The sequence below is a fragment of the Bubalus bubalis genome, chromosome 5 (genome assembly GCF_019923935.1).
Source record: "Bubalus bubalis isolate 160015118507 breed Murrah chromosome 5, NDDB_SH_1, whole genome shotgun sequence".
NCBI lineage: Eukaryota > Metazoa > Chordata > Mammalia > Artiodactyla > Bovidae > Bubalus > Bubalus bubalis.
This window is the reverse complement of record NC_059161.1, coordinates 31,464,621-31,487,545: the sequence shown is the minus strand read 5'-3', so window position 1 is coordinate 31,487,545 and position 22,925 is coordinate 31,464,621. Positions and strand designations below refer to the sequence as shown.

At 63.3% G+C, this 22,925-nt stretch overlaps 1 protein-coding gene across 9 annotated transcripts in view; it reads left to right on the top strand.

The window, feature by feature from the left end:
• MEGF6 (multiple EGF like domains 6) overlaps window positions 1-22,169 on the top strand; it is a 100,640-nt gene extending 78,471 nt beyond the window's left edge. For 6 of the 9 annotated variants that reach the window (XM_025285791.3, XM_044942890.2, XM_025285790.3 and 3 more), the window contains 31 exons: window positions 372-494; window positions 832-969; window positions 1,681-1,800; window positions 2,159-2,281; window positions 2,814-2,984; window positions 3,318-3,449; window positions 4,160-4,288; window positions 6,492-6,620; window positions 7,305-7,439; window positions 7,599-7,733; window positions 10,469-10,594; window positions 11,124-11,255; window positions 11,349-11,477; window positions 11,569-11,700; window positions 12,222-12,350; window positions 12,448-12,576; window positions 12,750-12,878; window positions 13,268-13,396; window positions 13,650-13,778; window positions 13,990-14,118; window positions 14,238-14,366; window positions 14,518-14,649; window positions 14,755-14,883; window positions 15,442-15,570; window positions 16,649-16,777; window positions 17,018-17,146; window positions 17,374-17,502; window positions 17,593-17,721; window positions 18,329-18,457; window positions 19,996-20,043; window positions 20,328-22,169. In XM_025285791.3, the coding sequence (XP_025141576.2) occupies window positions 372-494; window positions 832-969; window positions 1,681-1,800; window positions 2,159-2,281; window positions 2,814-2,984; window positions 3,318-3,449; window positions 4,160-4,288; window positions 6,492-6,620; window positions 7,305-7,439; window positions 7,599-7,733; window positions 10,469-10,594; window positions 11,124-11,255; window positions 11,349-11,477; window positions 11,569-11,700; window positions 12,222-12,350; window positions 12,448-12,576; window positions 12,750-12,878; window positions 13,268-13,396; window positions 13,650-13,778; window positions 13,990-14,118; window positions 14,238-14,366; window positions 14,518-14,649; window positions 14,755-14,883; window positions 15,442-15,570; window positions 16,649-16,777; window positions 17,018-17,146; window positions 17,374-17,502; window positions 17,593-17,721; window positions 18,329-18,457; window positions 19,996-20,043; window positions 20,328-20,461 (3,974 nt within the window). In that variant the 3' untranslated portion in view covers window positions 20,462-22,169. Of the gene's footprint in view, window positions 1-371; window positions 495-831; window positions 970-1,680; window positions 1,801-2,158; window positions 2,282-2,813; window positions 2,985-3,317; window positions 3,450-4,159; window positions 4,289-6,491; window positions 6,621-7,304; window positions 7,440-7,598; window positions 7,734-10,468; window positions 10,595-11,123; window positions 11,256-11,348; window positions 11,478-11,568; window positions 11,701-12,221; window positions 12,351-12,447; window positions 12,577-12,749; window positions 12,879-13,267; window positions 13,397-13,649; window positions 13,779-13,989; window positions 14,119-14,237; window positions 14,367-14,517; window positions 14,650-14,754; window positions 14,884-15,441; window positions 15,571-16,648; window positions 16,778-16,990; window positions 17,147-17,373; window positions 17,503-17,592; window positions 17,722-18,328; window positions 18,458-19,995; window positions 20,044-20,327 lie in introns of those variants that run through there. The other 3 variants (XM_025285793.3, XM_025285794.3, XM_025285795.3) reach the window with 3 other exon arrangements.
• Window positions 22,170-22,925: the final 756 nt, after the last annotated feature.

The window sequence follows — 22,925 nt, the reverse complement described above, 5'->3', positions numbered from 1 at the left end:
TGGCCCCCGGAGGCTGGTGGCGAAAGGCCCCTTCTGTGCCTGGCCTGGATGGGGGGTGCTTGGCAAGAGCAGACACACACACATCTCAGGGACCGTGGGCTCAGAGAGGCGGAACAGCGCCCTCTGCTGCTGGTGGGGCCTGAACCCAGACTTCCAGCCGTGCCCTCCTTGCCCTGGGACGGATCACAGCTCTGCACCTGGAGTGTGTTGATGAAAGCAGAGGTGCTCAGAGGGAAGCAGGAGAGGGCACCGGGGGCCTCTCCTGGCACGGGGTGCCTGGGCCCTGACCCCTTGGTGAAGACCACCTCTGGGGGCTGAGCCTCCCCGGCCAGTGGCCCAAAGTGCCCTTCACCCCCAATGTCTCCCATCAGATGTGGATGAATGTGCCACGGGCCTGGCCCAGTGTGCACACGGCTGCCTCAACACGCACGGCTCCTTCAAGTGTGTGTGCAATGCGGGCTACGAGCTGGGTGCTGATGGCCGGCAGTGCTACCGTGAGTGGACAGAGTGGACAGTGGGCGACAGCACCACTGGGCGTGGAGATGCCACATGGCTCCCCAGGCCCCCACAACTGTCGGCTCGCTTTGGCTGAGGGGCAGAACTTCCTTGTCAGTCGAGGGCGGCGTTGGGCCTGGGGGCTGACTGTGGGCCCTGGGAGGATGGGGGAGGACAGAGGGACCCCAGGAGGACAGGGTTCCAGGGTCCACTGGGCCCAGGAGCTCCGTGCAGCCTGTTTCCCAGTGGACTGGCAGCAGCTAGGGCGGGAGGATTGTGCCACCTCGGGGCGTCCCCCCAGCACTGATCCCACGTCCCCGGTGGCTCTGGCCGCAGGGATCGAGATGGAGATTGTGAACAGCTGTGAGGCAGACAACGGCGGCTGCTCCCACGGCTGCAGCCACAGCAGCGCGGGCCCCGTCTGCACCTGCCCCCATGGCTACGAGCTGGACGAGGACCAGAGGACGTGTATCGGTGCGAGCCACCTCCTTCCCGACTGCCGTCCCCCAAGCCAGAGGCTCGCTGCTGCCCTGGGGCAGTGCCCGGGTTTGATGCCGTGAATGGGAACCTCCCTCCTGTTGCCCTCAGTCCTGTTCCCTCAGCCCCGGGAAGGGGTGGGGGTGGTACAAGGGGGCCTGGTGAGAGGCAGCATCGCAACCCCGCCGAGCACCCACCGCCCCATGTCCACCTGCAGCTCTGCTCAGCCGCTGGGTCAACACCCACGTGCTGTGGCACGTGAGCATCCCCTCTGCATCAGCGGGCACTTCCTAGCACCTGCCACTCCCTACCCTGTTCCCACAGCAGGCGGGGTGGCCCTGGGCTGCCACCTGCGTCCTGGTGTGTCGTGTGTGCAGGGCCGGGGACGTACCTGGGTGCCTATGTGATTGTGGGCGAGTATGTGCAACTCACATGCAGGTGTGATACAATCATGTGCAAGTGTGTGTGTGCATGTGGTTGCCTGCAGGTAGTTGTGCATCAGTGTGCCTGTGGTTGTGTGCAGGTTTTTGTGCGCACGTGTGCGTGTGGTTGTATGCAGGTAGTTGTGTGCAGGTGTGCACGTGGTGTGTAGGTGTGTTTGTGAGGTGTGCGTGTGGCTGTGTGCAGGTGTGTGCACACTACCGTGCTGTGGAAGGAGTGCACGTGGGTGGCACTGGTGCCAGCTGGGTTGTGGTGTGTGCCCTGCAGACGTCGACGACTGTGCCGCCTCCCCCTGCTGCCAGCAGGTTTGCACCAACAGCCCCGGTGGCTACGAGTGCAGCTGCTATGCTGGCTACCGGCTCAGTGCGGACGGCTGCCGGTGTGAGGGTGAGTGGCGGGCGGCTGGGGTGGCTGGGGAGAGGGCCGTCCTAAGGATGACACGGGGTGGGCTCTGGCCCCGCCCAGCACTCTGTCTCTGGGTGTTGGTTTAATGCCTGCCGTCTGCAGGCTTGTGGAGGCCTTCCTGTTTCCTCCCCTGTGTGGTCACTGTCTTTCTCTCTGGGCTGGGCCTGCACCCCCAACTGCCCCCGGCCTGCCCTTTCTCGAGCAGGAGGCCAGGAGGGTGGCTGTGGCGTGGGTGTCACCCAGCAGGTCCCCATCCCATGGGGAGGGGTGGGGCGGGAGGACCGTCCCAAGGCCCCGACCCCTGGAGGATGGGCGCCAGTGTCCCTGGGTTTGCCCGCAGATGTGGACGAGTGCGCCTCCAGCCGCGGTGGCTGCGAGCACCACTGCGCCAACCTGGCCGGCTCCTTCCAGTGCTCCTGTGAGGCCGGCTACCAGCTGGATGAGGACCGCAGGGGTTGCACCTGTGAGTCTCCGCCTGGCCCCATGGGACCCCGTCTTCCTGCAGCACCGGGGCCCCACTCCCTGCTTCCCAGCTGGATGGACCTCACCTCAGACCAGCCTCCCACTCTGGGATGGGCTAGGGATGGGTGGGTGGGAGGGGCTGGACAGACAGGGGCCCCCAGGCAAGGTGTTACTCAGGGGTCCCAGTGGTCCAGCTTCAGCCCCTCCCAGACGAGAGGAGGGACTTCATTCAGGGACTGAGGACCACGTCCAGAGCAGAGGGCTCTCCTGTCCCCGCGCCCTCTCCACACTCAGGGTCCCTCGGGCTAGTGCGGGAGCCGGGACAGCTGGGGCGGACGTGGCGAGAGTCAGGTCCTCAGGACCTGGATCCTCCTCCGTCCTGAGAAGTAGGCTCACTCCTGGTGACCAGGGTGAGGAGGGGCACGGTGAAGTCTGTAGGTGGGGGTCCTGGGGTGGCACCAAGGGGCAGGGGAGTCAATCCTGAGGAGGACAGGTGAGCGGCAGGGGCTCAGGGGCCTTCGTGCTCTGCCCAGCCCTGGAGCTGCCCGAGCTGGTCCTGGACGGCCACCTGCCCCTCGGGCGCCCCCCTCTGCACGTCGCGGTGCTCCAGGACGAGCTGCCCCACCTCTTCCAAGACGACTACGTCGGGGCTGAGGAGGAAGAGGCCGAGGCACGGGGCGAACACACAGTGCAGGAAAAGTATGGTGAGAGACGGGCCCGTCCCCGGGCTTCCGTGCCAGCACCCCCTGGGCCCGGCTGCTGCCCAGCCTCCGGTCCTGGGCATGAGGAAGTCTTCCTGTGAGCGCCTCGTTTGACCAAGGCTCAGAAGGCCAAGAGACTTGCTCAGTCTGCCCAGTGTGTCCAGGGCTGAGCCTGGCTGCCCACTTAAGGCCCTTTCTGGCTCCTGTGTGGCTCCCTTGTCTCCATTCACCCGCGTGGGGCCTGCTTGGCCCGAGGATGCCCTGTGTCCCCTTCTCTGGGTAGGGTCCAGGGCCAGGGGCCAGGCTCTGAGGCTCCTCTCTCAATCCATCCCCCAGTCTGCCTGGACAACACCTTTGGCTCAGACTGCAGCTTGACCTGTGATGACTGCAGGAATGGGGGAACCTGCCTCCCCAGCCTGGACAGCTGTGACTGCCCCGACGGCTGGACTGGGCTCGTCTGCAACGAGAGTGAGGCTGCTATGGGGGCGGGGCTGCATGGGGGACAGGGCCCAGGAGCCCTAGGACCTGCATGGCACGGGCAGTCCACTCCTCCTACCATCCTGGGCAGGGGCTTCCCGAGTCCTTCCATTCACTCATTCCTTCAGGGTCTCCCAGCTGCCTTCTCCATGCCAGGTCCTCTTCTAGGTGCTGTGAGACCCTGGGGGCTCGCAGAGCTTGGTGTCTGCCCCTCAGAGATGTCACGGTTGATGAGGGTCCAGCCACAAGCAAGCCAGCAACTAACTGAGACAAAAAGGGGTCTGATGAAGAGCAGTGGGTGGGCAGGCCAGTCATGCTAGAGTCTCTGGGGGGACAGGTGACTTCCGCAGGCCACACAGCAAGTGGGCAGCTGAAGCACATTTGAACACTGCTCTCTCCCACCCTCTGTCCACTCCCTGCCCAGTGGCCCTCTAGTCTCAGAGGCCATAGTGACTGAAAGTGTTGGTTGAGAAGGTGGACCTGTTGGAGTTCAGAGGGAGAGGATGCAGGATTGATGAGTGATGTCTGCCATACATGTGGGCGGGGTCCCGGGGCACAAGTGCCCTTGGGTGCTGCTCTGGGAAGTTCCTTCTGAACTGGAGCCTTGACCCCCAGGAGGGTGTCTGTATCTCTGGAGGGGTTTCTGAGTGCAGGGTCCTTTTGCGGGCCGACGACCCTGAGCTCCTCTGTCCCCCTTGCAGCTTGTCCTCCGGACACCTTCGGGAAGAACTGCAGCTTCTCTTGCAGCTGTCAGAATGGCGGGACCTGTGACCCTGTGACGGGGGCCTGCCGCTGCCCCCCAGGGGTCAGCGGAGCCCACTGTGAGGACGGTGGGTGCAGCCCCTCCTTGACCTCTGGGTTCATCCTTGGGGTGGAGGTGAGGGGCAGGCACCACCTCTTGGCTCCTAGTCCCCTTTCTCCTGCAGGGGTGGGGAAGGTGACGGTATGGCATAGAGGAATCCCTTTAGTGCAAGAAGCACTGGGTTATTATTGGCTGTTCTTCACAGGGCCTGACTAATGCAGGCGGTGGGGACTTGTGGGAAGAATAGCACTTTTGTAACTGGGTCCCCTGAGAAGTAGTGAACTCCCTGTTCCTGGATGCATTCAAGGAGAGCTATGTGATGGCTGGGTGGAGTTTGCAGAAGGGAGCATGCCTGGGCTGTGGCTTCTTGGGATGACACTAACATCCTTTCCAACTCTGAAGTTGCAACATTTTTGGAGGAACTGGAGTCCACAGAAATTTCCCAGGTGCCTGATGCTTCATTTTAAAATCTACAGACCTTTACATTTCTGCTACTTTTGCTGACAAATATAGCTAGTATATCAAGGACTTCCTGTCTTAGCAGCGATGGCAACAATTGGTGGACTGTTCCCAGTGCCCAGGCGGCCTGTGTGTGGTGGCAGGGCAGGTCTTTCTGCTTCCTCCCTCCGGTCACCTTCTCAGCTCGGTCGCATCCCTGTTTCTTTTCCTGCGATCTGCCATCCCTACTCTGAGTGAGAGCTGAAAGCACCCTGCCTATTGGAAGCTGTGTGTGTGTTGTTCAGTTGCTAAGTTGTGTCCGACTTGTGACCCTGTGGACTGCAGCACACCAGGCGCCTCTGTCCTTCACTAGCTCCCAGAGTTTGCTCAGACTCGTGTCTGTCGAGTCGGTGATGCCATCCAACCATCTCATCCTCTGCGCCCTTTCTCCTCCTGCTCTCAATCTTCCCCATCATGAGAATCTTTTCCAATGAGTTGGCTCCTCGCTTCAGGTGGCAAAAGGATTGGAGCTTCAGCTTCAGCATCAGTGCTTCCAGTGAATATTCAGGGTTGATTTCCCTTAGGATTGACTGGTTTGATCTCCTTGCTGTCCAAGGGATTCTCAAGAGTCTTCTCCAACTCCACAGTTTGAAAGCATCAGTTCTTTGGTGTTCAGCCTTCTTTATGGTCCAAATCTCACATCCATACATGACTACTGGAAAAACCATAGCTTTGACTATATGGACCTTTGTCAGCAAATTGATGTCTCTGCTTTTTAATAATGTGCATCTAGGTTGGTCATACCTTTCCTTCCAAGGAGCAAGCGTCTTTTAAATTCATGTATATGTGATGGGTCCTCGATGGACCCATGGGACTCCTGGCAGATAAAGGGCCTGCATCTCAATACTTCCCTTGGTGACATGGTGTGGCTTCCCAGAGACTAGGTCTCAGTCGGGGTCCTGTGAGTAAAGTGCACCTGTGCAGGTGAGCTGGAGAAGGTTCGTCCCAGCTCTCAGGGGCCCCCTACGAGTTTCCTAGACTCCAGGTGCCCCGGGCTCATGACTGTCCCTCTAGCCTCTGCCTCCGTCTCCCCATGGCCTCCTCTTTTTGTGTCTAGCCTCCCTCTCCTTTCCCTTCTAGGGACACTTGTTGGGTTAGGCTCGCTGGGACAGTCCAGGACGGTCCCACCAGGAGATCTTGATGTCAGGATGTGGACTTTCCTTGGGGTCACCATGCAGTCCCCTGAAGCCCTTCAGAAGGCGGGTCAGGGGCAGAGCTGAGTCAGAGTGAAGCATTTGGGGAGGAGGGCCACAACCCCACCCTGGCCCTGGGCCCCTTGAACTTGGGCCTGTGTCCTTCCCTCTCTGAGTTCCGGAGGCCAGGCTCGATGACCACTGAGGGACAGGCATCAGGATGCTGTCAGTGCCAGTCAGATGGAGAGCGTGGGCTCTCGGACTCACTCCTGCATGTGGTGAAGATGTGATGGCCTCCGGTCTGGCCACCGTCCGGGGCCACAGACCCTGGGGGCACAGGCCCGCAGGGGCAGATGGCCACATTCATGGGGCTCACCTCATCCTGCCCTGCCCTTGGATGCCCTCGCCAGCCCCCAGGGACCCTCTCTGTCTGGGCACAGGGTCCTTGGGCTTCTGGTGGCCCTGAAGCCCTATGGCTGTACTCTGGTGGCCCAGGCCTCTCCAGGCTCCTGTATTGGGTGCTAATGTCCCCTCTCGGAGCATTTCCTTGGGTGGGAGGCCATGTCTGGGTGGGCAATCAAGAGGCCCCCGTTCCCCCAGGCTGCCCCAAAGGCTTCTATGGCAAGCACTGCCGTAAGAAGTGCCACTGTGCCAACCGGGGCCGCTGCCACCGCCTCTATGGGGCCTGCCTCTGTGACCCGGGGCTCTACGGCCGCTTCTGCCACCTGGGTGAGTCCCACTGACCACTGGGTGCTTGGATCTGAGGGGGGGCGGGGCCACACAGTGGGCTGGGTTCTTCCTGCCTGGGTCCAGCTTGTGTTCAACCATCAGTCTTCACAGATAAGGACACGGGGGCTCAATGAGGTCCCCAGCTGGGGTAAGGGGCCTGCAGACTCAAAGTCATTTGGACTGTGCTGGCTGCCAGAGCATCTGGGTGGGCGGCCCTCGCCCCAGTCAGGCTGGTGGGTGGCTTGCAGGCCTGGGTGGGGGCAGGTCCCCCCACCCTCGGAAGCTCCAGGGCACAGAGCTTGTCTTGGCTTTTGGAACTTCCTGGGAGCAAGTCCTGAGCCCCCATTGGGGTCACGCCCCCCTTCCCTGGGTCCGCAGACACCCAGGATGGTGCAGGGAGAGGCGGTGGGCTGCTCGAGAAAAGCCAGCGGGCCTCACCCCAGCAGCTCTTGTAGGAGGATTGTTCAGAGGGAGGCAGTGAGGGTCCCAGGTATTCCCTGGCTGGGAAGTGCCTCTCTATGAGCCTGTTTCTCGTCTGCAAAGTGGGCAGTGTGCCTGGTTCTCTGGGCACCAGCGACTCTGTGTGGGGTCCCAGATACAACTAGGTGGACGGGGCCAGAGATCTTGGCTGGAGTGGGCGCTGGCAGTGGGCAGGCCCCCCTCACACTGCATTCTGGGGTGCAGCCTGCCCGCCGTGGGCCTTTGGGCCAGGCTGCTCGGAGGAGTGCAAGTGTGAGCAGCAGAATACGCGCGCGTGCGATAAGAGGGATGGCAGCTGTGCCTGCAAGGCGGGCTTCAGGGGCGAGTGGTGCCAGGACGGTGAGTACAGGGCTGGGGGGAGGAGGAGGGCCCCAGGGGAGGCGGACAGGCCAGGGGAGGGCGGGCAGGTCCCACGGGAGAGGGACAGGCCCCAGGGGAGAGGGACAGGCTCCAGGGCCCTTGGAACCTTGCAGATGCCTCTCCCCTCTCCCCCTGCAGAGTGCCAGCCAGGCTTCTTTGGGCCAGGGTGCCAGCAGGCGTGCACCTGCCCCCCGGGCGTGGCCTGCGACCCTGTCAGCGGCGAGTGTGGGAAGCAGTGTCCCGCTGGCTACCATGGGGAGGACTGCGGCCAAGGTGAGTGGCCCCAGTGCCCAGGTAGGGTGCAGGGTATCTGGCCGTGCAGGGCGCCAGGCACCAGAAGTGCTGGAGCTGGGTACCGCGTCAGCCCTAAAGCCTGGCTCTGGCAGCACCTTGACTGCTGTGTCCCCACCCTGGTCATGCAGTGGTGACTCAGCCACAGGTCTGCCTGTCCCTGTGCACCCAAGAGGGCGGGAGCGCATGTGTGTGTGTGTGTATACACGCATGTACACTGTGTGTGTGTGTGTGTGTGTGCGTGTGGATGTGCAGGGCTGCTGGCAGGGTTGGTACCACTCCCAGATCATCCCCTCCCTTGCTCGTTCACTCCCTCCATCATGGGACAGACTGAGTGCGCTTTGTGCTGGAAGACAGCCGGGGGCTCCTCCCTGGTGGGTCTGAGCAGGCAGGACAGAGGCAGTTGCTCCCAGGGGTGGTGTCTCGAGAGGCCTGGGCTGGAGGTGCCAGCGTGGGGTGTGGGTGATGACTGTAGGCCCTCCGTGTGGATGCCGAGGCTAGGACAGTGTGAATGGGTGCCAAGTAGGGAGAGGCTGGAGGCAGGAGGTCCTCGTTTATATGGGGGAGCCCTTGATTGTGAACATCAGCACTGCCGTGGCTGCCAACGGAGTGTGGGCAGGTCGGGACCTCCCTCAGCGCAGGGTACACTGTCCTCACCCGTCAGCCAAGGCAGGTGGGAGTGGAGAGGGGGCCTGCAGTGTGACTGGCGTGACTCCCACTGGAGGCAGTGGTCCGAGTCCCCCTCAGGGACAAGGAGGGCCTGGGGGCCACTGCCCACCCCAACCCGAGGAGTCAGTCTCCCTCTACACCCAGGCCCGGACCCTCCCTCTCAGTGGTGGTCCTGGAGACCCCCAGGATGATCTGGGCTCTCAGATTCCCTTGGTGCAGGAGGGCTGTGTGTATGGCTTAGAACCCAGCTTGGAAACCAAGTATCCCCACAAGCCCAACCTACACTCGGGGGGGCCTCTGTGGTCTCGAGGGCCTTCAGGAGCCAGGCACGTCATCCCATCTGTGAACCAGCGTGGGAGCCGGTGGACCTCGCCTACCTGGTGTGGGCTCAGGCTCCGTGACTCCCCTGACTTCTCTCTGCGCCCTCCCCTTCCTCCACTCCTGCCGGCGGCCGCTGTCCAGCAGTGCCCTCCAAGGAGGCCTGAGTGCTGAGACTTGAAGGGCCTTAACCCCCATCCTTCCCTGCTGGTCTTCTTTGTCTTCCTTTCCCTTTTTTCTTCAAAAGTATCCAGGGCTCCAGGGATGGGTGGTGGGACATGGCACACATCTTTACGGCAGTGATGGGCTCCCTGCCGTTGTCAGGTCTGGAAAGCATCAGTACCCCAAACACGTCTGCCCATCAGTGGAGCGGGGACCCCCCAGATGGCGGGACAGCTCCATGTGCCCTGCTGGGCCTCCCTGCCCCTGTCCACGCTGCCTGGGTGCCTGCATGTGCGCCCAGTGTGTGTGCCACCTGGGGTCCTGTGGGCGAGCAGGTGCCTGTAGGTGTGGGCCCTCAGGGCAAGGGTTCAAGGGGTGTGTCCTTTGTCCAGAGCCTCCCGGGGCCGGAGAGACCCCAGGCCTGGGACCCCACGCCATTCCTGCTGACATCCCCCACCCAGGCAGGGCGCATCCTCAATTCTCAGTCCCACTGAGTGTTGTGGTAGGAGAGAGGGGTTTTCTGATTCTTTGGTGTGGAGTGTGGACCCCAGCCTGCCCACTCCAGGTGCCTGGCTGGCCTTCCAGGGCCTAGAACTTTCCTTATAGCAGCATCGCAGCGACCACATGGTGCTGGGGCCAGCAGGGCCTTCTCATCATCTGGGTTACCGCCCTAGTCAAGCAGGTATGGGGGGGACAGGGGGCCCTGCCAGGCCACTGGACCCACCACTGCAGCCCACATGGGTGGGGTCAGGCTCCATGATCCCAGTGTTCTTTTCTGAAGCTCTGCTTTGGGCCCGGAGCGGCTGGCCCCTCCTCCCCAGGCTTTTCTCACTCCTGAACACGTGGTGACCACATGGGGTCCCCATGGTGGACCACAGTGGGAGGAAGGCAGACGAGCAGGCCTGCCACCGCTCTCCAGGGTCCTGACTCATCCCCCATAGGCCCTGCCATCTGCGGCCTCCAGGCCACCCCTCACCACGGCTCTCCTATATGAGCCTTTCCCTGCCCCATGTCCCCATCTCCTGTTCACTCCTGTGACTGCCCTCATCACCCTGGGGACCCGGGCTGTGTCCAGCAACCCTGTGGGGCAGGTGAGGGGGGCAGGAGCAGGGGGCAGTTGGGGATGCAGGTGAGGGGGGCAGGTGCAGGGTGGAGGAGAGGAGGGCAGGTGCAGGGGGCAGGTGTGGGTGCAGGTGAGGGGGCAGGTGCAGGGGGGAGGAGGGGAGGGCAGGTGCAGGGGGCAGGTGGGGGTGCAGGTGCAGGGGGCAGGAGAGGAGGGCAGGTGCAGGGGGCAGGTGGGGTGCAGGTGAGGGAGCAGGTGTGGGAGGCAGGTGAGGGGGGCAGGTGGAGGGACAGGTGAGGAGGGAAGGTGTGGGGGGCAGATGAGGGGGGACAGGTTCCAGGAAGGCAGGTGGGGGGGCAGGTGTGGGGGGCAGGTGAGAGTGTGACAGGTGCCAAGGGTGGCAGGTGGGGGAACAGGTGGAGGGACAGGTGCGGGGTGGGGTGGAGGTCAGGGGAGGAGGGCCACTCTGAGTGGGGCCCTGAGGCTCTCTGCTCCCCGCCCCTAGAGTGCCCAGCCGGGACGTTCGGCCAGAACTGCTCAGGCTCCTGCTCCTGTGGGGGCGCCCCCTGCGACCGGGTCACAGGGCAATGCCTGTGCCCGCCGGGGAGGACCGGGGACGACTGTGGGGCAGGTGAGTGGCAGCCATGGCCCAGGGTCACCTCAGCTCCCTCTGCTACACAATGCCTGGCCGCGTTTGCAGACCCCAACCCTGGAGCCCTGCAGACCCCAGGCCCGTCCACAGCAGCTACGAGAGCTCACACCACCAGCCTTGGGTCTGGATGTGGGCATCTGTGGCTGCCCCGTGGCCGAGCCTGCAGAGGGGACACTGGGAACTGTCAGCCACGGGGACAGCTTGGCCAGCAGCCCCCCGCCCTCCCCAGCCTGTGGTGGGTCCTCTAAGCTCCTGTTCATTGCATGTGGGTCTCCCGGTTCTTCTGGGGCCCCCCTTTTGCTTGTTGAGCGTCCTGGGGCAGGGGGTCTCCCCCTGGGGTGAATGCCCCAAGTCTACAGCCTGTGAGTGGACTAGGGGTTCCCATGACCTGCCCCCTCCCTCCTCTGGGATGACTCAGTTGGGAAGAGATATCCCTGCTCCCCAGTGGGCCCAGCAAGGCCTGGAGAGACTGACTACCTCTGTGTGTGTGTGTGTGGGGGGGTGCTAGATTGTCCTGAGGGCCGCTGGGGGCTTGGCTGCCAGGAGATCTGCCCGCCATGTGAGCACGGTGCCACCTGTGTGCCAGAGACTGGAACCTGCCTGTGCCGCCCCGGCTTCATGGGCAGCCACTGTCAGGATGGTGAGTGCCCGCTGCCCCCACCTCAGCCCTGCCCGCAATCCCAGCCGGCCCCATGTCCGGCCCCAGCTACGCTCAGCCTGTCTCTGCCCACAGCCTGCCCTGCTGGCTGGTTTGGACCTGGCTGCCAGACGCGGTGCTCCTGTGCCAACGATGGGCTCTGCCACCCAGTGACCGGCCGGTGCAGCTGCGCCCCTGGGTGGACCGGCCTCAGCTGCCAGAGAGGTAGCGGCCTGGTGTCCAAGCATCCCTCCCCACCCCTGATCCGACTGTGGTCACCTGCGTAGGGTGCCCAGCCTTTGCTGCTCTGTTGCAGCCTGTGACCCCGGCCACTGGGGCCCCGACTGCAGCTTCGCCTGCAACTGCAGTGCAGGCCACGGGGGCTGCGACGCCGTCAGCGGCCTGTGTGTGTGTGAAGCCGGCTCCGTGGGCCCGCGGTGTGAGCAGCGTGAGTCCCCGCCTGGCCCGCACACGCATGTGCACATGCGTGCTCATGTGCGTACACACACACACACGTGCACACATACGTACACACACACGTACAAGTGTCAGGGGGACCCAGCCCTGCTCCCTGTCCCCAGACAAGCACCAAGTCTCCTCGTCTAAGCCTACCCCCAACCTCCCCCATCTGGCTCCCCCGCCACCCACCACCCTCCTACCTGCCTGGGCTCAAGAGGTGGCCCACGTGGAGCAAAGGCAGCGAGAGATGGGTCAGTGGCACCCCAGGGGGCACCTGCCACCTGTGGGAGGGGAGGAGAGTGTCTGCTAAGGACCAAGGGCCCTGCGCTTCAGTGTCCACCCCCACCCGGCCCGGGCCAGTGGGCCTGGGTGAGCTGGGGGCTTGGTTCCTAGCTGGGAGGGATGCAGAGGCCTTGAGTAAGGGAGGGGCTTCCCCTGCCCCACGGCCCAGGCCCTGGGCAGGACTGGGGCAGGCTCACTGTACCCCCAGCTGAGAGTCCGGTGTCTCAGGGTGTCCCCAGGGCTACTTCGGGCCGGGCTGTGGGCGGCGGTGCCAGTGCGAGCACGGGGCGGCCTGTGACCATGTCAGCGGGGCCTGCACCTGCCCAGCCGGCTGGAGGGGCACCTTCTGTGAGCGAGGTGAGCCAGGGCGCGGGCCGGAGGGGTGTGGGAGGGGTGGCCGGCGTGCGGCGGGTCTCGTGAGCCCGGCGGCCTCCTGTCACCGCCCCGCCCGCAGCCTGCCCAGCCGGCTTCTTTGGAGTGGACTGCGGCCATGCCTGCGGCTGCAGCGCCGGAGCCCCCTGTGATCCCGTGAGCGGCTCCTGCCTCTGTCCTGCCGGCCGCCAGGGCCCCCGCTGTGCCCAGAGTGCGTGAGGCCCCCGTCAGCCCTGGGCGCTGCCCCTTAGGGTTAGGGTCCGTCTTTGTGTGTGGCCACCCAGGTCAGCAGGAGGGGCGCTAGACCTCAGCAGCCTGGGGCCATCTGCTGCAGCCCCTCCTGGGGTCCATCACCCCCGGCCCCTGACCCCCTCTCTCCTGCAGCCTGCCCAGCCCACATGTTCGGCCACAATTGCAGCCAGGCCTGCTCCTGCTTTAATGGGGCCTCCTGTGACCCTGTCCACGGGCAGTGCCGCTGTGGCCCTGGCTGGACGGGGCCCACCTGCCTGCAGGGTAAGCCCTGATCGGGAGTCTGGAGCCAGCTGTCATACTTGTCCCTCCCTGGGCCGTGCAGGGTGACATGGGTGGGACTTGAGGGGGATCTAAACCTCTCTGGGCAGGGAGGGTGGGAGTCCGTCTCCCTGCTATGGGGCACCTGAGGAGGGAGGGAGGCCTTAGGACTCCTAAGGGACCACACCCTTCACCGCTGAGCCCCCAGAGACTGGCCGGCGGGCCTGGGGAGCCCTGGGCAGCTCGTCCTAGAGACGGCCCCAGTTCCCGCCCCTAAAGTTCGGTGTCGGGCTTTGGGACGAGCCTGCAGGTCCGGTGGGCTGGCCTTCCAGGGGTTCAGGCCTCTGGCCTGGCTGGCGGGGAAACCACAGGTTGCTCCTCTCTGGCCTCAGCCTGCCCAGAGGGCCTCTATGGTGAGGACTGTCAGCACTCCTGCCTGTGCCGGAATGGGGGCAGCTGCGACCCTGTCTCAGGACACTGCACCTGCCCAGAGGGCTGGGCCGGCCTGGCCTGTGAGAAGGGTGAGTGTCAGGCCGGTGGAGGAGAGGGCCTGGGGGTCTGGGGGTACCCAAGGCCACTGCCCTGGTCCCCTCCCTCTGAGGTCCAAGACAGCTGCCTGGTGTTGAGGGGCAGGGCCCTGGGTGTGCCCTGTGGTGTCACCACCCCCGGGCGCCTATCCTTCCCAAGGACCCAGGATCCGAGGCTCAGGGTGCAGGAAGCATGGGCAGGGCAGGTGTCCTGGGCCCCCAGGCATCACCTGCCCCGTCTCTGCAGAGTGCCTCCCGGGGGTCTTTGAAGCTGGCTGCCCGCACAGCTGCGGGTGCCTCAACGGTGGCCTCTGTGATCCGCACACGGTCCACTGCCTCTGCCCAGCCGGCTGGACCGGGGACAAGTGCCAGAGCTGTGAGTGGGTGGCTCGGGGACCCATGGGGGAGGCCAGGAGGCCCCTCGGGCCCCTCTGGGGTGGCCTCCATCGTGCCAGAGTGTGGGGCTTCAGCAGGGTGGGCAGTGGGTAGGAGAGGGCAGGGCTGCGGTCCAAGCTCCCCAGGCCTACTGCCTCTGTCCGGGGAGCCGCCCCGAGCCGGACTCAGCCCGCCTGCCCTTTTCTCCACAGCCTGTCCCGAGGGCACCTTCGGGGTCCGCTGTGAGGAGCGCTGCGCCTGCCGGTGGGGGGCCGCCTGCCACGCCGTCACCGGGGCCTGCCTCTGTCCCCCGGGGTGGAGGGGCTCGCGGTGTGAGAGCGGTGAGCCCTCAGCTCTGCTGGTGCCCAGGGTGGGGGTGGGTCCTCCACATGGTGACCCCTCGGGCCCCCGCCCCCCAACCCCAGGGCTCCCCACCACCTCCACCCGCGCCTCCCCGCAGCCTGCCCACCCGGCTGGTTTGGAGAGGCCTGTGCCCAGCGCTGCCAGTGCCCCCCGGGCGCCGCCTGCCACCACGTCACCGGGGAGTGTCACTGTCCCCCGGGCCTCACGGGGCCCAGCTGTGAGCAAGGTGGGTGCCGGATGTGGGCAGGCCTGGGGGCAGTTCAGGCCACATGCGCTCCTGGACTGGGCCCCAGAGCTCTGCCCCCAAGAGGGGCCCAGTGTGAGGGAGGGTGCCTTCTCCGGGCCGGGCCAGGACTGACCCCTGCCGCCTCCCCCAGCCTGCCCACCTGGCACCTTTGGGGAGCGCTGTGGGCAGCAGTGCCACTGCCCCGGCGAGAACCAGGCCTGCCACCCAGCCTCGGGGACCTGCGCGTGTGCCCCTGGCTACCACGGCGCCGGCTGCCAGCAACGTGAGTGCTGCCTTGGCCGCCCGCCGGCCCACTGGAGTGATGGTGGGGAAGGGGGAGGGGCTTCAGGAGCCCCCCACCCCTGGCAGCTGGCCCCTCCCTCCGCAGGGTGCCCGCCAGGGCGGTTTGGGCCTGGCTGTGAGCTGCTGTGTGGGTGTCTCAACGGGGGCTCTTGTGACGTGGTCACTGGGACCTGCCGCTGCCCCGCTGGATTCCTTGGGACTGACTGCAGCCTCGGTGAGTGGCTGGGGTGTCTTCTCCCTGCACCTCGACAGGCAGGGCCACACCATCCGGCCTGCAGGGCAGACAGCCCCTGACCGTGCCACTCCTTGGGTCCCTCGCTGGGACTGGCTGCAGACCAGGCTAAGCTGGGGGATCGATGTGGCCAAAACGTCTCCTCGGCCTGCTCTGCCTGGCTGGGTGCTGTGCCCCCGACCCGGGCTGTGTCCACCAGGAGCCCTGCAGAAGCCAGCTGGTGTCCTGCCGAGAGAAGGGCCTCTCCCTGAGTCACGTGGGGACTTTCCGACCATCTGGGGCTGGAGCTGGTGGAGGTGGGTGGGGGCACCGTGAGTCACTCACTGTAGTGTGGGCCCGGCCCCCCGTAGAGCCTGCAGCCGAGAGAGACTCCAGGGCAGGCGGGGGCTCAGCGGCAGGTGGCCCTGCCCTGTCTGGGCAGACAGGGCGGGAGTCTCCCCACCCAGCCTGCCCTGGCCCAGTCCCGTCCCATCCGGGTTGACAGAGCAGAGGCAGGGAGATCGAGCCAGGAGTGGCCACCCTCGCCTTTCCTCCCGGCAGCCTGTCCACACGGCCGCTTTGGCCCTGGCTGTGCCCACGTGTGCAGGTGTGGGCAGGGGGCGGCCTGTGACCCCGTGACCGGCAGCTGCTCCTGTCCGCCTGGGAGGACCGGCATCCACTGCGAGCACGGTGAGAACCCACTTGCCTGCTGCCTCAGGCACTTCGCATTCATCGCTACATTAGCCGTGGGGGCCATTGGTGATAGAGCAAAGATAGAAGTGAAGGTGGTGATAGAGTGATAAATACGGGTCACGGGAGAGCGGGGTCCCTTCTGTTAATCCCCAAGGTGCCCTGAGGATATAAGTGAGGGCTTACTCATGCTGACCCCAATGCCCACTCGGATCATCCAATAGCACCCCATATCTTGCCTTGACCTGTGACCCCAGGACTCAGGCCATCAGTTGACCTCTCCAGTTCCCTGTGGCCAGTGGGGGATGAATAACTTCTTTCCCAGAGCCAGCCCCCACCGCCCAGCAGGAGGGGTCAGGCGACTGCTCCGTCTTGAGGATGGAGCCAGCCTCTTGGCTGATGTCCTCCTGGAACGGGGTCCTGCTGGCCCTTCCTCCTGGGCCAAGCAGCTGGGAACCCACAGAGATGGAGGCCCGGAGCACAGGTGATGGTGGGGCAACCGGAGTGGCCCCTGGGACGGTCGTGGGGTTTGTGCTCATGATGGTAAGCAGGTCCTCAGGCCTTGCCCACACTGCTTGGTCTGACCTCACACCCTTGTAGGTCTGAGCCCTCTGCACCCTCTGGTCCTCTTCAAGGGGCCGGTCACACTCCCCCAGGTCCTGAGTCGTGACTCCAGCCAGGCCACTCCTCACCTCCAGGGGAGAACGGCAGCTAGGGGTCAGAGTCTGAAAGCACCACCTGGAGTGTGGGGCTGCCCAGCCTCCTCCGAACCTGGAGGGTGCCTCCTCCCCAGGAAGACTTCCCTGATCCCCTCCCGCCTGCTGGACAGGCACTCCCATCCCCTGGAGGGCCCTGGTCCCTTTCCTCCTGTGTAACTCTCAGCGCTGGCTCAGTTCTGGCCTCTGAGGAAGATGGATGAACTGGCAGGATGTGGTTGGTGCTGCTTCCTGGCACGTGTATGCCTTGGGGGCGGGGGGAGGAGGAAGTGTTTGTTGAATGACTGTCGGATCACGTGGGAGTGTCCTGGAGCGTGTCTGGCTCTGGACCAGAGCTCTGAGCACGCCCACTTCGTCCCTAGGCTGCCCCCAGAATCAGTTTGGTGTGAACTGTGAGCATGCGTGCTCCTGCAGGAATGGGGGCCTGTGTCACGCCACCAACGGCAGCTGTTCCTGTGGCCTGGGCTGGACGGGGCCACACTGCGAGCTGGGTGAGTCCGGGCCAGCCTGGGGGCGGCGGTGTGTGTGAGCTGGAGAGTCGCCGCCCGTAGCGGGTGAGGCCGTACCCGGTGTGGCAGGGGCTGGCTGGGGGAGGAGGGCCATAGCTTAGGGGCGATTGTGGGGAGGCAGCCGGGTGCCGGAGGGCCGGGAGCGGCTCCCGGGGCCACCTGGGTGAGGCCAGTGCCCCTGCTGTCCCGCGGCAGGAGGCTGACCCCCCGGCCCCTCCCCAGCCTGCCCCGCCGGGCGCTACGGTGCCGCCTGCAGCCTCGAGTGCTCCTGCCACAACCACGGGGCCTGTGAGCCCACGTCGGGGGCCTGCCGCTGCGGCCCCGGCTTCTACGGCCAGGCCTGCGAGCACCGTGAGTTGTAGGGTCGGGCCACCGCACCCCCGGGCACGCACTCCTCTGCTTTCCGCGTCACTCCTTGTGGTGGCCCGATGCGACGAGGCCTGACCCAGCCTCGGGGCAGAGGGCCACAAGGGGCAGGCACTGGACCTGGGTGGGAGGAAGCGGGTGCCAGCCCCGAGCCCATCCTTTGCTCTCTCTGGGCAAACTGAGTCAGGGGCTCCGACCCGGGTCTCCCTCAGCCTGTCCCCCCGGCTTCCATGGGGCTGGCTGCCAGCAGACATGCCAGTGTCAGCATGGCGCCCCCTGCGACCCCGTCAGCGGCCAGTGCCTCTGCCCTGCTGGCCTCCATGGCCAGTTCTGTGAGCAGGGTAAGTGTCTGCACCCCCACTCACTCCCACCCGGTCGGTCCCCCCGCCCTGGGCTCAGGACAGAGGATGCTGAGCCAGTGCCCCTTCCAGGGTGTGAGCTGGGCTCGTTCGGAGAGGGCTGCGGCCAGCAGTGTGACTGCGAGCTTGGGGTGCCCTGTGACCCCGTCACCGGCCACTGCCTGTGCCCCCCTGGGCGCACGGGGACCACCTGTGACCTGGGTGAGTCGGGGTACCGCTTGGTGGGGGCAGGGGTGTGGGTCTCCGTTGGTGGAATCGACTGTGTTTCTGGAGCCCACCTGTGTCACGTCCTGGCCTGGGCACTGCGTCCTCCTGCCCGGTCCCTCTGCTGGCGCAGTGGCTCACAGGGGCCCAGCACCAGAGTTCCTGCTCGGGGTTATCGAGGCCCATCCTGCTTTACGGCTTTCCCCTGAGTCCCTGAGGGGGCCTCTCCCTGGGGTAGGGGGCCTTGGTCCTTGGGATGGGCCCCTGGTGAGGTGGGAAGGAAACTTCCCAGATGGGCCAGTTGGCCTGCGCGGGCTCTGTGTGTCCTCAGGGCTCTTGGCCGTCTTGCCCCTAGGGAGCCTCCCTGACCGCCAGCTCCCCTTCGCTGGCCTGGGGGCTGGTGGGAACATAGGGAAGAGATTCTGGGCCAGTGCCCGGCGCCCAGCACTTTCCCACGTGAGGGCTCACACAGGACAAATCTAAGGCTTGAGGTCTTTGCTCTTGCATGCTCCCTGGGGGTATCCTGAGGCCTGCGGTCCCAGCCCTGGGTGGACTGGAGTGGCATTCAGGCCTGTCCCTCCCACCACCCCCACCTCACCCACAGGCTGCAGGAGGGGCTTCTTCGGGCCGGGCTGTGCCCTGCATTGCTCCTGTGGGGGTGGAGCCGACTGCGACCCTGTCAGCGGGCAGTGCCTCTGCGTGGATGGCTACACAGGGCCCACGTGCCGGCAGGGTGAGTTGGGCTCTAGGGGGGCGAAAGGGGGACAGGGTGCTCATGGGGTCAGGCGAGTGGCACGAATGTCACCATTTGAGCGCGATGCCCGTGGTGTCTGCCTGGCCTCTGCTGGACAAAGTGTGGACCTTCCAACCCCTGGACCGTGGGTGGGACTCAGCGTACAGCCAACCCAAGAGCGGCAGGCATGGGCTCAAACTGCAGAGGGTGGAGACCCCTTGGGCAGGGCTGGGTGATCCAGTGTGGGTGGGCGCTCACACAGCCCCCCGCCACCCCTTCCTCACCCTGCATGTGAGAACCAGGGCATGACAGTGTACCTATCCAAGGGTGCGTGTGTGCAGTGGCACAGGTGTGTGCTCCAGTCTTCCCAGCTGGCGCTAGTGGTGAAGAACCCATCTGCCAATGCAGGAGACATAAAAGAAGCGGGTTCAGTCCCTGGGTTGGGAAGATCCCCTGGAGGACGGCATGGCAACACACTCCAGTATTCCTGCCTGGAGAATCCCATGGACAGAGGATCCTGGCGAGCTGAAGTCCCTGGGGTCATGAAGAGTCAGACATGATTTAGTGACCGAGCACGTAGCACGTGCTCCTGTCTTCATGCTGGCACCTGTGTCTCCCAGCGTGTGTGTGTGTGTGTGTGTGTGTGTGTGTGTGTGTGCTTCTGTGCACATGGGCACTTCACTGCTTGCACTTCACTGCTTGCCTGTGCTCACATGCATACGTGTGCCTGTGCACACCCACGGGCAGGGTCTGGGGTGGTGATGGCACCGTGACCCCTCAGCCCCCGAAGCACTGGGGGAGCCTGCTTTCTGCAGGCAGAGCTTGGGGTGCCCCTGCTCCTCTGGCCACCTGTGCCCCTCTGGTGTGCCCTGGTCACCTCGCCCAGGCCCAGCCTGTTCCTGGGAAGCATTGTGTCTGCCAGGGGAGACCGGAGGCTGGCTTGGGGCCTGTGCCAGGCAGGCCTTGAGATGGGGTGATGGGGGAAGCAAGGCTGCGAGTGGAGATTTCAGGCTGGGATCCTTGACCTGGGGACCCCAGACATGGTCTTGATATTGTGAGTGCATCTTGTTGAGCCTCCCCAAGGCAGCCCTGGTCCCTAAGCGCCTTTAGGGGAGGGATCCCACCTCCCCAAGAGGAGGGGGTTGAGCAGGTGGAGACAGAAACTTGGGCTGGTGCTGGGACGAATGATGCCCACAGCGGCACCTGGTGGTTAAATTTGGTACTTCACCAGAGGCATTCTAGGCGGCCTTGCCGTTTACCCTGGGGTGGGGGTGGGGGGGGCGTCAGGAACTGGGGCTGCCCCTGCCTGAGCCCTGCTGGGAAGGAGGACAGGAAGGGCCTCACTGCTCCTGCCCTGGAGTGGACCCCACAGGGCCTGCAGTGAAGCCCCTCTTCATCCAGTCCTAAGTCCTGCCTCCCCACCCTGTACATTGGTGGGGAGATGCTGTGCAGGGAGAGTGGGGGGTCCCTGCAGCCTCGCTGCTCCATGACTGCTGCCCACCCAAGGGAGGGGCACCAGCGTGTCTGTCTGCCTGCAGGTGGACCCTCCCAGCTCCCGGAGAGCCCGTCTCCAGCCCTGGGCCCAGGTAGGCGGGCCGGGGGCATCCCTGTGTTGCCAGGAGGGTGGCCCTTGCTGGTGTTACAGCCCCTTACCTGCAGACTAAGGCCAGAGGAGGGAGGGGGATCCAGCACTTGCATGTAATCTGGGCCCCCAGGGTGGCGGGGGTTCTAAAACCTAGACCTCAGAGCTGAGTCAAGGCTGGAGCTGGAAGGACAGAAGGGGCGGCAGGAAGCCTGAGCCCAGGACTCAAAGGCCTTGGAGAATTTCTGCCCACCCCAGGGCTGACCTGCTTCTTTCCTTCCCCTGCAGCGGCCCTACAACCAGCTTCCCACCAGACCCGGGTTCAGCAGCAGCCTAGAGAAGCACTAGCTCAGGGGCAGCCCCCTCTGAGGCTTGGCTCCCAGGGGCCACTGAGGGGACCTGGGGGCTTTGGTGTCCACTGAGGAGGGACGTGCGGGGCCCAGGACTCCGGCCCCACCTTGGTCTCCGAGGCCTGTGGACAGTGGTGCAGCCTTCCGCTCCGCAAGGATCCTCTCACCACGAGGATGGAGGCCCTGCCTGGCCTGCGCTGAGGATCATAGTGGGGAGGAAGCCCCACTTGCCATGCCCCCGGGGTGAGACTGCAGGCAGATGCGGGAGCAGGTGCGGGCATGGGGCCCTTCCTTGGAGCAAGTTCTTCTGGTGCTAGGCCTTGGACTGCTGCAGTTCAGTCTGTTTACCTGGAAACAGATGCTGGTGCTAGGCCGGGCCATATTTATGAAAGGTACTTATAGGCAGCCAGACCATGGGCACTGGAGGACTGCCTGCCTGCTGCCCCACCTGGGAGGCCTTGACTCAGGCCTCTGGGTGGGGCTTCGGTACCCTGTGAAACCCAGTAAGTTAAGAAAGGAGCAGCTACTTCTTCGAGGCCTGTGTGCTTGCTGCTTTGTACAGGCTCCGTGTGGTGGCCTCCGGGGACCACTGGCATGAATGACCTGACCAGAGAGGCCCGTGAGGCCCCTGGGCCTCCCTGGGTGCCACACAAGCAGTCAGGGTTTATCCTGGTTCCCAGTGCTCTTGAGGGCATGGACCCCAGAGACCCTCCAAGTGCTGGCAACAGCCTGTGTATGGGACGTGTGGTCCCCAGGGGAGGAGAGCAGGGTGCTGCTAAGGGCAGCTTGGGTGTCCCCCACTCCTCCCCCTGCCCTGTCTTCAGGGTAGAACCAGGGGAGATGGTTGGACCCAGATTGTCACACGGGACACTTAGGTCTGAGCTGGAGCCCCCTCTCCCCTCCAGCATGAGCCCAGGTAGCTGATTGCTCCAGGCGCAAAGAATCTGATGGGGCAAAGCAGGGTGGGTTCTCGTAAACCCTGTCCCCTTAGATGGACAGCGAGTGGACAAGCAGTAGCAGATGAAACTGAGTTAATGGGCCACTGTTTTAAGACTTTGAGGTATATAAATAGAATCCATATCCCAGAAAGTGTCAGGGACCGTGCAGGGATAATGGGATGCAGGTCAAGAAGAACCATCGTCAGGACTGGGCGTGGAGCGTGTGGAGGCTGGAGTTGCTGAGGGGTAGGGGGTGGGGAGGGTGGCAGGAATCTAGCCAAATACCAGGTTTTACAGCTCAGGACCCTCCCAGGAGGCATCAGGGAGGCAGAGAGAGAAAAGATACAAACAAAAGATTAGTGGAAAAGGATGAGGGAAGTGTTAGCACTTCTGAGGCCCTACAAAAAGAAGGGAAAAACCATTCACACAAAGCACCAAGCTCTCAGGTCCAAGTTGGATGATCTCAGATCGAAAGTGCTCATACTGGAAATAAAATTTAAAACATTTTAAAGCCATTGTCTAAGGACTTTAAAGAATACTAGTAACAAAGAGAGACTCTAAAATGCCCAGAAAAAGCAAACAGGAGTCGGAGTGACAGCAGATACTCCAGCGGAAACCCTGAAGCGAGAAGGCGGTGATGTCAGTTTCAGGCTGTCGAAGACAAGACTCTCAAACTTGAATTTCATGGCCTTCAATCGTGTGTCCTGCTAAACTGTCCTTGAGGAGAAAAGTGGACATTATTCCTGGGTGTCCACAGCCTCAGTGGGCACCATGTGAGAACCACACTTGAAATTACATTCAGAGGAAGTTTTCCATTAAGAATGAAAAGCATGAGATAATCATTATGTTTCTCATATGACCTAGTGATTTGTTGTTTAGTCGCTAAATTGTGTCCAACGCTTTTTGCAACCGGCCCCCTACCTAGAGATGAAGAGAGTGAAAACAGGCACCAGGAAGCCAGGTGAGGTGGAGCAGAGGAAGGGAGAGACTCTGGTCTTGTTGTTGTTCACTCGCTAAGTTGTGTCTGATTCTTTGCCACCCCATGGACTGCAGCATGCCATGCTTCTTTCCCTGTCCTTCACTATTTCCAGGAGTTTGCTCAAATTCATGTCCATTGAGTTGGTGATGCTATCCAACCATTTCATCCTCTGCTACCCCCTTCTCCTTTTGTCTTCAATCTTTCCCAGGATCAGGGTCTTTTCCAATGAGTTGTCTCTTCGCATCTGGTGGCCAAAGTATTGGTGCTTCAGCTTCAGCATCAGTCCTTCCCGTGAATATTTGGGGTTGATTTCCTTTAGGATTGACTAGTTTATCTTGCTGTCCAAGGGACTCTTAAGCGTCTTCTCCAGCATTATAGCTTGAAAGTATCAGTTCTTTGGCACTCAGCCTTCTTATGATGCAATTCTCACATCTATACATGACTACTGGAAAAACCATAGCTTTGACTAGATGGACCTTTGTCAGGAAAGTGATGCCTTTGCTTTTTAATATGCTGTCTAGGTTTGTCATAGCTTTTCTTCCAAGGAGCAAGTGTTTTTTAATTTCATGCCTGCAGTCACCATCCACAGTGATGTTGGAACCCAAGAAAATAAAGTCTG